This window comes from Taeniopygia guttata, chromosome 3 (genome assembly GCF_048771995.1).
Source record: "Taeniopygia guttata chromosome 3, bTaeGut7.mat, whole genome shotgun sequence".
NCBI lineage: Eukaryota > Metazoa > Chordata > Aves > Passeriformes > Estrildidae > Taeniopygia > Taeniopygia guttata.
In genome coordinates, this window is record NC_133027.1 from 1,272,501 (window position 1) to 1,286,451 (window position 13,951).

The window sequence follows — 13,951 nt, forward strand, 5'->3', positions numbered from 1 at the left end:
GGGATGGGGATTTGGGATGGGTTTGGGATGGGGATTGGGGATGGGGTTTGGGATGGGTTTGGGATGGGTTTGGGATGGGGTTTGGGATGGGGATTTGGGATGGGGATGTGGGGTGGGGATTTGGGATGGGGATCCGGGGTGGGGATTATGGGATGGGGATTTGGGGTGGGGATTTGGGATGGGGATCTGGGACTGAGATGATGGGATGAGGATGTAGGGTGGCAATGTGGGGTGGGGATTTGGGATGGGGATGTGGGGTGGGGATTTGGGGTGGGGATATGGGATGGGGATATAGGATGGGTTTTGGGATGGGGTTTGGGATGGGGATGGGATGGGTTTGGGATGGGTTTTGGAATGGGGTTTGGGATGGGTTTGGGATGGGTTTGGGATGGGTTAGGGATGGGTTTGGGATGGGTTTGGGATGGGTTTGGGATGGGGTTTGGGATGGGTTTGGGATGGGTTTGGGGTGGGGATTTGGGATGGGTTTGGGATGGGTTTGGGATGGGGTTTGGGGATGGGGATGGGATGGGTTTGGGATGGGTTTTGGAATGGGGTTTGGGATGGGTTTGGGATGGGTTTGGGATGGGTTTGGGATGGGTTTGGGATGGGTTTGGGATGGGTTTGGGATGGGTTTGGGGTGGGGATTTGGGATGGGTTTGGGATGGGTTTGGGATGGGGTTTGGGATGGGGTTTGGGTTTGGGATGGGGATCTGTGATGGGGATTTGGGATGGGGATTATGGGATGGGGATTTGGGGTGGGGATTTGGGATGGGTTTGGGATGGGTTTGGGATGGGGTTTGGGTTTGGGATGGGGATCTGTGATGGGGATTTGGGATCGGGATTAGGGATGGGGGTTTGGGATGGGGACTGGGGATGGGGATTATGGGATGGGGATTTTGGGTGGGGATTTGGGATGGGGATTTGGGGTGGGGAATATGGGATGGGGATTTGGGGTGGGGATTTGGGATGGGGATCTGGGACTGAGATGATGGGATGAGGATGTGGGGTGGCAATGTGGGATGGGGATTTGGGATGGGGATTTGGGGTGGGGATTTGGGATGGGGTTTATGGGATGGGGACTGGGACAGAGATGACGGGATGGGGACTGGGATGGAGATGATGAGAGAGGGACAGAGGGACAGAGGGACAGAGGGACAGAGAAGGGACAGAGGGACAGAGGGGACAGAGGGACAGAGGGACAGAGGGGACAGAGGGACAGAGGGACAGAGGGACACAGAGGGACAGAGAGGGGACAGAGGGACAGAGGGACAGAGAGGGGACAGAGGGACAGAGGGACAGAGGGGACAGAGGGACCGAGGGACAGAGGGACAGAGGGACAGAAGGACAGAGGGACAGAGGGACCGAGGGACAGAGGGACAGAGAGGGGACAGAGGGGACAGAGGGACAGAGAAGGGACAGAGGGACAGAGGGGACAGAGGGGACAGAGGGACAGAGGGGACAGAGGGACAGAGGGACACAGGGACACAGGGACACAGGGACACAGAGGGGACAGAGGGACAGAGGGACAGAGAGGGGACAGAGGGACAGAGGGACAGAGGGACACAGAGGGACAGAGAGGGGACAGAGGGACAGAGGGACAGAGAGGGGACAGAGGGGACAGAGGGACAGAGGGGACAGAGGGACAGAGGGACAGAGGGACAGAGGGACAGAGGGACAGAGAGGGGACAGAGGGACGGGGGGACAGAGGGACAGAGGGACAGAGGGACAGAGGGACAGAGAGGGGACAGAGGGACGGGGGGACAGAGGGACAGAGGGGACAGAGGGACAGAGGGACACAGAGGGGACAGAGGGACACAGGGACAGAGGGACAGAGGGACAGAGGGACAGAGGGACAGAGGGACAGAGGGGACAGAGGGACAGAGGGACACAGAGGGGACAGAGGGACACAGGGACAGAGGGACAGAGGGACAGAGGGACAGAGGGACACAGAGGGGACAGAGGGACACAGGGACAGAGGGACAGAGGGACAGAGGGACAGAGGGACAGAGGGACAGAGAGGGGACAGAGGGGACAGAGGGACAGAGGGACAGAGGGACAGAGAGGGGACAGAGAGGGGACAGAGGGACAGAGGGACAGAGGGACAGAGGGACAGAGGGACAGAGGGACAGAGGGGACAGAAGGACAGGGGGACAGAAGGAGGACAAGGGGGTGACAAACGGGGCCAGGGGGGACAGGCGGTGACAAACGGGGACAAACGGGCCCGGCCCCGTTCCCGGCGGTGACAGATGGTGACACCGCGGTGGCATTTGCCACCTGCTCCCGCTGCGGCCGCGGGGGAGGGGAGGGGCGGGATCTGCACTGCTGGGATCGGGATTTTTGGGATCGGGATTTTTGGGATCGGCACGTTTGGGATCGGGACTTTTGGGATCAGGATTTCTGGGATCGAGACTTCTGGGATCGGCACATTTGGGATCGGGACTTTTGGGAATGGCACTTTTGGGATCGGGATTTTTGGGATCGAGATTTTTGGGATCGGGACTTTTGGGAACGGGACTTTTGGGATTGGGACTTTTGGGATTGGGATTTTTGGGATTTGCACTTTTGGAATCGGGACTTTTGGGATCAGGTCTTCTGGTATCGGGACTTTTGGGATCGGGATTTCTGGGATCGAGACTTCTGGGATCGGCACGTTTGGGATCGGGACTTTCGGGATCAGGATTTTTGGGATTGGGACTTTTGGGATCGGTACTTTTGGAATCCGGATTTCTGGGATCGAGACTTCTGGGATCGGCACATTTGGGATCGGCACATTTGGGATCAGCACATTTAGGATCGGCACATTTAGGATCGGCACTTTTGGGATCAGGATTTTTGGGATCAGCACTTTTGAGATTGGGATTTTTGGGATCAGCACTTCTGGGATCGGGACTTTTGGGATCAGGATTTTTGGGATTGGGACTTTTGGGATCGGGATTTTTGGGATCAGCACTTTTGAGATTGGGATTTTTGGGATCAGCACTTCTGGTATCAGGACTTTTGGAATTCGGATTTCTGGGATCGAGACTTCTGGGATCGGCACGTTTGGGATCAGCACATTTGGGATCGGCACTTTTGAGATTGGGATTTTAGGGATCGTGACTTTTGGGATTGGCACTTTTGGGATTGGGACTTTTGGGATTGGGACTTTTGGGATTGTGACTTTTGGGATTGGGATTTTTGGGATCAGGATTTTTGGGATCGGGATTTTTGGGATGAGTTCTTCTGGTATCGGGACTTTTGGGATCAGGATTTCTGGGATCGAGACTTCTGGGATCGGCACATTTGGGATCGGGATGTTTGGGATCGGGATTTTTGGGATTGGGACTTTTGGGATTGGGATTTTTGGGATTGGGATTTTTGGGAGCCATCCAGAGCCAGCGCAGCCCGTCCTGGCTCGGGATGGAACAGAGGGGACATTCCAGCCTCTGGAATTGCGGGATGGGGACAGAGGGGCCATTCCTGCCTCTGGAATTTCACGGGAGCCGCAGGAAAACTTTGGAGCAGCGCCGGGAACTGCTTCTCTCCCGTTTTTTTTTCATGGATAAAGAGGAAAAAAATAAAAAAAACCCAAATGGATTAAAAGTTTTCCCAGCAGGATCGGTAATCCCAGATTTTCCTCCCCTTTTTCCCTGGATTCGGAGGGGTCTCCTCTCATTCCAGCCTCATCCCTGCGTTGCTGCCATATCCGGCCACCCAAATAATGGGATTTTGGGATTTTCCCGCACATCCGGGTGTCCCAGCCCCTTCCCCACAATCCCAAAATTCCAGGAAAATCGGGCTGGATACGGGGAAAGGCATCTGGGGCCATTCCCTCTGCAATTCCCACATTTGGGATATTGGGAATCCTCGTCCCGATCCCAGAGCGGCTCCCACTTGGAGCCCAACTCCAGGATTTAGGGTTGGGAGCGCCGGGAGCAGCTGGAATTTTTGGGATTCAGTGTTTGGGGTGGGATCAGCCCTGCTCCAGCATTCCCAGCTCCCGGCAGCGGGATCGGGAATTCCGGGATCAGGAATCCCTGCCCGAGGCCACGGTTCCTTGGGATGGATCCCAGTGGATCCGTGTCCCTTCCCGGCATTCCAGGATCCTTGGGATGGGCTGGATCCCGCTGGATCCTGCTGGAGATTCCCAGATCCCCCCTCCCATCCAACACCGGAGGCTCGGCCGCAATTCCAGAGATTTTCCAGCTGCTCCCGGCAGCCGGGAGAGGATGGGGCCGGGATAATGGGAATGGCAAATACCGGGATAATGGGAATAACAGGAATGACAAACACTGGGATAATGGGATAATGGGAATGGCAAACATTAGGATAATGGGAATGGCAAACACCGGGATAATGGGATAATGGGAATGGCAAACACTGGGATAATGGGATAATGGTAATAGCAAATACCAGGAAAATGGGATAATGGGAATGGCAAACACCGGGATAATGGGAATAACGGGAATGGCAAACACCGGGATAATGGGATAATGGGAATGGCAAACACCGGGATAATGGGAATAACGGGAATGGCAAACACCGGGATAATGGGATAATGGGAATGGCAAACGTTGGGATAATGGGATAATGGGAATGGCAAACACGGATAATGGGATAATGGGAATGGCAAACACCAGGATCATGGGATAGTGGGAATGGTAAAAATTGGGATAATGGGAATAATAAACACCCGGATTATGGGAATACTAAGCACTGGGATAATGGGAATAGCAAATACCAGGAAAATGGGATAATGGGAATGGCAAACACCGGGATAATGGGATAATGGGAATGGCAAACATCGGGATAACGGGAATAACCGGAATGGCAAACACCGGGATCATGGGATAATGGGAATGCCAAACACCAGGATAAAGGGATAATGGGAATGGCAAACAAACACCGGGATAATGGGAATAATGGGAATGGCAAACATTGGGATAATGGGAATAATGGGAATGGCAAACACCAGGATCATGGGATAGTGGGAATGGTAAAAACTGAGATAACGGGAATAATAAACACCCGGATTATGGGAATACTAAGAACTGGGATAATGGGAATGGCAAACACCGGGATAATGGGAATGATGGGAATGGCAAACACCAGGATAATGGAAATAATGGGAATGGCAAACAAACACCGGGATAATGGAAATAATGGGAATGGCAAACATTGGGATAACAGGAAAAATGGGAATGGCAAACATTGGATAATGGGATAATGGGAATGGTAAAAACCGGGATAACGTGAATAATAAACACCCGGATTATGGGAATACTAAACACTGGGATAATGGGAATAGTAAACACCAGGATCATGGGATAATGGGAATGGCAAACACTGGGATAATGGGATAATGGGAATAACAAATACCAGGATAATGGGATAATGAGAATGGCAAACACTGGGATAATGGGATAATGGGAATGGGAAACAAACACCGGGATAATGGAAATAATGGGAATGGCAGACATTGGGATAATGGAAATAATGGGAATGGCAAACGTTGGGATAACGGGAATAACGGGAATGGCAAACACTGGGATAATGGGAATAACGGGAATGGCAAACACCGGGATAATGGGATAGTGGGAATGGTAAAAACTGGGATAATGGGAATAATAAACACCCGGATTATGGGAATACTAAGCACTGGGATAATGGGAATGGCAAACACCGGGATAATGGGATAATGAGAATAGCAAATACCAGGAAAATGGGATAATGGGAATGGCAAACACCGGGATAATGGGATAATGGGAATGGCAAACACCGGGATAATGGGATAATGGGAATGGCAAACACCGGGATAATGGGATAATGGGAATGGCAAACACCGGGATAATGGGATAATGGGAATGGCAAACACCGGGATAATGGGAACAATAAACACCCTGACTCCGGAATAACGGGAATGGCAGACCCCAGGATAATGGGAATCATGGGAATGACAAACACCGGGATAATGGGAATAATAAACATTGGGAAAAAAACCCGGGAATAACAAACACCGGGATAATGGGAATAATAAACTTCGGGAAAAAAACCTGGGAATAACAAACACCGGGATAATGGGAGTAATAAAGTTTGGGAAAAAAACCTGGGAATAACAAACACCGGGATAATGGGAATAATAAATATTGGGAAAAAAACTGGGAATAACAAACACCGGGATAATGGGAATAATAAACATTGGGGAAAAAAACGGGAATAACAAACACCGGGATAACAGCTCTGGGAATGACATCCTGACACCGGGATAGTGGGAATAATGAACATTGGGAAAACAGCCCCGGGAATAATGAACACCCTGAGGGTGGGAATAACAAACACCGGGATAAAAGCCTTGGAATAATGAACACCCTGACACAACACCGGGATAATGGGAATGGCAAACACTGGGATAACAGCTCTGGGCACAACAAACACTGGGATAAAAGCCCCGGGAATAACAAACACCCTGACACCGGGATAACCGGGATAACAGCTCCGGGAACGACAAACACCGGGATAACAGCTGGGAATAACAGCCTGACACTGGGATAACAGCCCTGGGAATAATGAACACCCTGAGAGTGGGAATAACAACTCTGGGAATGACAAAAACCGGGATAACAGCTTTGGGAATAACAAACACCGGGATAACAGCTCCGGGAATGACAAACACTGGGGGGATAAAAGCCCCGGGAATGACATCCTGACACCAGGATAATGGGAATAATGAACATTGGGAAAACAGCCCTGGGAATAATGAACGCCCTGAGGGTGGGAACAACAAACACCGGGATAACAAATCTGGGAATAACAAACACCAGGTTAATGGGAATAATAAACACTGGGAAAAAAAAACGGGAATAACAAACACCGGGATAACAGCCCCGGGAATAATGAACGCCCTGAGAGTGGGAATAACAACTCTGGGAATGACAAACACCGGGATAAAAGTTGGGAATAACAGCCTGACACTGGGATAACAGCTCTGGGAATAATGAACACCCTGAGAGTGGGAATAAGAACTCTGGGAATGACAAACACCGGGATAAATGCCCCGGGAATGACAAACACCGGGATAATGGGAATAATGAACATTGGGAAAACAGCCCCGGGAATAATGAACACCCTGAAGGTGGGAATGACAAACACCGGGATAAAAGCCTTGGAATAATGAAACACCCTGACACAACACCGGGATAATGGGAATGGCAAACACCGGGATAACAGCTTTGGGAATAACAAATACTGGGATAAAAGGCCCGGGAATAACAAACACCCTGACACCGGGATAACCGGGATAACAGCCCCGGGAATGACAAACACTGGGAAAACAGCCCCGGGAATGACAAACACCCTGAGAGTGGGAATAACAACTCTGGGAACAACAAACACCGGGATAACAACTCTGGGAATGACAAACACCGGGATAAAAGCTCTGGGAATAACAAACACTGGGATAACAGCTTTGGGAATAACAGCCTGACACTGGGATAACAGCTCCGGGAATAATGAACACCCTGAGAGTGGGAATAACAACTCTGGGAACAACAAACACTGGGATAAATGCCCCGGGAATGACAGCCTGACACCGGGATAATGGGAATAATGAACATTGGGAAAACAGCCCTGGGAATTATGAACGCCCTGAGGGTGGGAATGACAAACATTGGGATAACAAATCTGGGAATTACAAACACCGGGATAATGGTAATAATAAACATTGGGGAAAAAACTGGGAATAACAAACACCGGGATAATGGGAATAATAAACATTGGGAAAAAACCCGGGAATAACAAACACCGGGATAATGGGAATAATAAACTTTCGGAAAAAAAAACGGGAATAAGAAACCCCGGGATAATGGGAATAATAAACATTGGGAAAAAAACCGGGAATAACAAGCACCGGGATAATGGGAATAATAAACATTGGGAAAAAAAACCCGGGAATAACAAACACCGGGATAATGGGAATAATAAACTTTGGGAAAAAAAACCCGGGAATAAGAAACACCGGGATAATGGGAATAATAAACATTGGGGAAAAAAACGGGAATAACAAGCACTGGGATAATGGCGCTGGGAGTGACAAACACCCGGACACCGGGATAATGGGAATGACAAACATTGGGATAAAAGCCTGGGAATAACAGCCTGACACCAGGATAATGGGAATAATGAACGTTGGGAAAACAGCCCCGGGAATAACGAACACCCTGAGGGTGGGAATGACAAACATCGGGATAACAAATCTGGGAATAACAAACACTGGGATAATGGGAATAATAAACATTGGGGGAAAAAAACGGGAATAACAAACACCGGGATAAAAGTTGGGAATAACAGCCTGACACTGGGAAAACAGCTCCGGGAATAATGAACACCCTGAGGGTGGGAATAACAACTCTGGGAATGACAAACACCGGGATAAATGCCCCGGGAACGACAAACACTGGGATAACAGTTCCTGGAATGACAAACACCGGGATAACAGCTCCGGGAATTACAAACACCGGGATAAAAGCCTTGGGAATATTCCTGAGACTGAGATAATGGGAATAAGAACGTTGGGAAAACAACCCTGGGAATAATGAACACCCTGACACTGACACCGGGATAACGGGAATGGAAAACACCGGGATAAAAGCTCCGGGAATAACGAACACCGGGATAAAAGCTCCGGGAATGACAAACAGCATAAAAGCTCTGGGAATAGCAAACACCAGGATAAAAATTCTGGGAATAACAAACACCGGGATAGCAACACTGGGAATAACGAACACCGGGATAAAAGCTCTGGGAATAACGAACACTGGGAATAACAAACATCGGGATAAAAGTCCCAGGAATAACGAGCACCGGGATAAGAATCTCAGGAATGACTGGGATAAACCCCCCGGGAATGACAAACACTGGGATAAAAGTCCCGGGAATAACGAGCACCGGGATAAACCCCCAGGAATAACGAACACCGGGATAAAACCCCGGGAATAACGAGCACCGGGATAAAAGCTCTGGGAATAACGAACATTGGGAATAACAAACATCGGGATAAAAGTCCCAGGAATCACGAACACCGGGATAAGAATCTCAGGAATGACTGGGATAAAAACCCCGGGAATGACAAACACTGGGATAAAACCCCGGGAATAACGAACACCGGGATAAAACCCCCGGGAATAACAAACACTGGGATAAAACCCTGGGAATAACTAACACCGGGATAAAAGCTCTGGGAATAACGAACACTGGGAATAACGAACACCGGGATAAAACCCTGGGAATAACGAGCACCGGGATAAAACCCCGGGAATAGCGAACACCAGGATAAAACCCCGGGAATAACGAACACCCCGAGCCCGGTGTTTCCTCTCTGGGCACCCAGGGACACCCCAAATCCGTGTGACAGCCCTGGGGACACCCCAAAATCCGTGTGACAGCCCCAGAGACACCCCAAAATCCGTGTGACAGCCCCAGGGACACCCCAAATCTGTGTGACAGCCCCAGGGACACCCCAAATCCGTGTGACAGCCTTGGGGACACCCCAAATCTGTGTGGCAGCCCCAGGGACACCCCAAATCCGTGTGACAGCCCTGGGGACACCCCAAATCCGTGTGACAGCCTTGGGGACACCCCAAATCTGTGTGGCAGCCCCAGGGACACCCCAAATCCATGTGACAGCCTTGGGGACACCCCAAAATCCGTGTGACAGCCCCAGGGACACCCCAAAATCCGTGTGACAGCCTTGGGGACCCGGGGACACCCCAAAATCTGTGTGACAGCCCCAGGGACACCCCAAATCCGTGTGACAGCCCCAGGGACAACCCAAATCTGTGTGACAGCCCCGGGGACACCCCAAAATCCGTGTGACAGCCCCAGGGACACCCCGAATCCGTGTGACAGCCTAAGGGACACCCCAAATCCGTGTGACAGCCCTGGGGACACCCCAAATCCGTGTGACAGGCCCTTCCTGGGGGGCACTTGGGGACCAGGGGACACTGGGTGACCCCGGGCAACCCTGGAGGGGCCCCAAAGGCCAAAGGGGTGACAGAGGGGTGACAATGGGGGTGACAATGGGGGTGACAGGGGGTGACAATGGAGGTGACAGGGGGGTGACAGGGAGGTGACAATGGAGGTGACAATGGAGGTGACAGGGGGGTGACAATGGGGGTGACATGGGGGGGGGTCCCAAAGGGGGCACCCCCAGTGACGATCTCAGGGTGGGGACAGGGCTGGGGACATCCCTGAGCATGGGGGACAGCGGTGACACCCCCTGGGAGAGCCTGGGGGGGTGGGGACATGGCCCTGTCACCTCCCCTGGGCTGGGGGACCCTACAGGGACACGTCCCTGTCCCCGTGGGGCTGGGGACCCACAGGGACCCTACAGGGGCACGTCCCTGTCCCCATGGGGCTGGGGACCCTACAGGGACCCTACAGGGACACGGGAATCGCCCCGAAAACAGCGGGATGGGAGAGAGGGGGGTCCTGGCAGGGGAATGGCCCCAAAAACACCGGGATGGGAGAGAGGAGGGTCCTGGCAGAGAGGAGGGTCCTGGCAGGGGGATCGCCCTGGGCCCACCGGGATGGAAGAGAGGGGGATCGCCCCGATCCCGAGGGATGGGAGAGCGGAAGGTCCTGGCAGGGGGATGGCCCCGATCCCGAGGGATGGGAGAGAGGAGGGTCCTGGCAGGGGGATGGCCCCGATCCCACCGGGATGGGAGAGAGGAGGGTCCTGGCAGGGGGATCACCCCCAAAACACCAGGATGGGAGACAAGGGGGTCCTGGCAGGGGGATCGGCCCGATCCCACCGGGATGGGAGAGAGGAGGGTCCTGGCAGGGGGATCGCCCCGATCCCGAGGGATGGGAGAGAGGAGGGTCCTGGCAGGGGAATGGCCCCAAAAACACCGGGATGGGAGACAAGGGGGTCCTGGTTGGTATTCCCCGGTTCTGGAGGAGCTGGGGAGGGATCGCCCGATTCCACCGGGATGGGAGAGAGGAGGGTCCTGGAAGGGAGATCGCCCCGATCCCAAGGGATGGGAAAGCAGAGGGTCCTGGCAGGGGGATCGGCCCAATCCCAAGGGATAAGAGAGAGGAGGGTCCTGGCAGGGGGATCGCCCCAAAAACACCGGGATGGGAGAGAGGAGGGTCCTGGCAGGGGGATCGCCCCGATCCCAAGGGATAGGAAGGCAGAGGGTCCTGGCAGGGGGATCTCCCGGTCCCATCGGGATGAGAGAGAGGAGGGTCCTGGCAGGGGGATGGCCGCGATCCCACCGGGATGGGAGAGAGGAGGGTCCTGGCAGGGGAATGGCCCCAAAAACACCGGGATGGGAGAGAGGGGGACCGCCCCGGTCACATCGGGATGGGAGAGAGGAGGGTCCTGGCAGGGGGATCTCCCCGATCCCAAGGGATAGGAAGGCAGAGGGTCCTGGCAGGGGGATCGCCCCAATCCCACCATGATGGGAGAGAGGAGGGTCCTGGCAGGGGAATGGCCCCAAAAACACCAGGATGGGAGAGAGGGGAGTCCTGGCAGGGGGATCGTCCCGATCCCAAGGGATAAGAGAGAGGAAGGTCCTGGCAGGGAGATGGCCCCAATCCCAAGGGATGGGAAAGCAGAGGGTCCTGGCAGGGGAATCGCCCTGATCCCACCATGATAGGAGTGAGGAGGGTTCTGGCAGGGGGATCTCCCGGTCCCACGGGATGGAAGAGAGGAGGGTCCTGGCAGGGGGATCGCCCCGATCCCAAGGGATAAGAGAGAGGAAGGTCCTGGCAGGGGGATCGCCCCGATCCCACCGGGATGGGAGACAAGGGGGTCCTGGCAGGGGGATCACCCCAATCCCAAGGGATAAGAGAGAGGAGGGTCCTGGCAGGGGGATAGCCCCGGTCACATCGGCATGGGAGAGAGGAGGGTCCTGGCAGGGGAATGGCCCCAAAAACAGCGGGATGGGAGAGAGGGGGACCGCCCCGATCCCACCGGGATGGGAGAGAGGAGGGTCCTGGCAGGGGGATCGCCCCGGTCACATTGGGATGGGAAAGCAGAGGGTCCTGGCAGGGGGATCGCCCCAAAAACACCGGGATGGGTAACAGAGGGATCACCCGATCCCACGGGATGGAAGAGAGGAGGGTCCTGGCAGGGGGATCGCCGCAATCCCAAGGGATAGGAAGGCAGAAGGTCCTGGCAGGGGGATCTCCCGGTCCCACAGGACGGGCGGCGGCGGCGGGGGGTGTCTCCGGGCAGAGAAATCCCCGATCTCCCATTTCCCCCCGCTCCCCCGGGGCCAGGCGGGGCTTTCCCGGCGCTTCCCGTGCGGATCCCCCGATCCCAGCGGCAGAACGAGGGGAGCCGGGCGGGGCGGGGCGGGGGGCAGCCGGTACCTATGGTGGTGATGACGGTGATGGCGAAGTAGAAGGAACCGGCGAATTTCCACTGGACGCCGGCCTTGTGCGGCTTGAGCTTGAGCACCACCCGCTCGAGCTCCCGGTAGCTCTCGGCGCTCAGGTTGTACTTTCTCCTCAGCTCGTCGCTCTTGGCCTCCAGCCGCCGCCGCTCCGCCGTCTCCGCCTCGGACTCGAGCGCGTCGAAGACGGCGGCGCCCACCAGCAGGTAGGTGAAGGTGCAGCCGATCAGCGCCAGCGTCCGCACGTTCTGCCGCTTCATGGTGCGCCGGCGGCGGCCGCGGGGCGCGGCGGGGCCGGTCGGGGCATGGCGGCGGCGGCGGGCACGGCGGCGGCGGGGGAGGACCGGCAGCGGCGGCGGAGAGGGAGAGGAGGAGGAGGAGGAGGAGGAGGGATGGGGGAGGATGGGGGAGGGGAGGGGGCGGAGCTGTCCTTCAGCACCACCGCCCCGGGGACCCCCCGAGGGTCGCACGGGGCCCCGCTGGGGACGGACCGGAGCGGTGCCCGGAGCGGTTCCCGGAGTGTGGATGGTGCCCGGAGCGGTTCCCGGAGAGGTCCCGGAGCGCGGATGGTGCCCGGAGCGGTTCCCGGAGCGGGGATGGTGCCCGGAGCGGTTCCCGGAGCAGGGATGGTGCCCGGAGCGGTGCCCCGAGCGGTTCCCGGAGCGGTTCCCGGAGCGGTTCCCGGAGCGCGGATGGTGCCCGGAGCGGGGATGGTGCCCGGAGCGGTTCCCGGAGCGGTTCCCGGAGCGGTTCCCGGAGCGGTTCCCGGAGCGGTTCCGGAGCGGTTCCCGGAGCGTGGATGGTGCCCGGAGCGGTTCCCGGAGCGCGGATGGTGCCCGGAGCGGTTCCCGGAGCGCGGATGGTGCCCGGAGCGGTTCCCGGAGCAGGGATGGTGCCCGGAGCGGTGCCCCGGAGCGGTTCCCGGAGCGGTTCCCGGAGCGGTTCCCGGAGCGGTTCCCGGTGCCCGGAGCGGTTCCCGGAGCGGTTCCCGGTGCCCGGAGCGGTTCCCGGAGCGGTTCCCGGTGCCCGGAGCGGTTCCCGGAGCGGTTCCCGGAGCGGGGATGGTGCCCGGGGAGGTGTCCGCTCAGGGAAGTGATTCCGAATCACGGAGCGCGGTTCCCAAAAATGGGAACAGGTCCTGGAGCGCAGCCCTGGGAGAAACTCACAAACCCCAAATCCTAAACCTGGGAAAGGTCCCAAATCCCAGCTCTGGGAACAACTCCCAAACCCCAAATCCCAAACCTGGGAACAACTCCCAAACCCCAAATCCCAACTCTGGGAACAGGTCCCAAACCCCAAATCCCAACTCTGGGAACAGGTCCCAAATCCCAAATCCCAGCTCTGGAACAGGTCCCAAATCCCAGCTTTGGGAACAGGTCTCAAACCCCAAATCCCAAACCTGGGAACAGGTCCCAGATCCAATTCTGGGACAGGTCCCAAATCCCAACTTTGGGAACAACTCCCAAACCCCAAATCCCAGCTCTGGGAACAGCTCCCAAAACCCCAAATCCCAGCTCTGGGAACAACCCCCAAACCCCAGATCCCAAACCTGGGAACAGGTCCCAAATCCCAGCTCT

At 55.6% G+C, this 13,951-nt stretch overlaps 1 protein-coding gene across 1 annotated transcript in view; it reads right to left on the minus strand.

The window, feature by feature from the left end:
- KCNK3 (potassium two pore domain channel subfamily K member 3) overlaps positions 1 to 12,743 on the minus strand; it is a 37,611-nt gene extending 24,868 nt beyond the window's left edge. Inside the window, exon 1 of the mRNA XM_041714942.2 lies at positions 12,352 to 12,743. Coding sequence (XP_041570876.2) covers positions 12,352 to 12,634 — 283 coding nt within the window. The 5' untranslated portion in view covers positions 12,635 to 12,743. The remainder of the gene's footprint in view (positions 1 to 12,351) is intronic.
- Between the last annotated feature and the right edge of the window lie 1,208 nt (positions 12,744 to 13,951).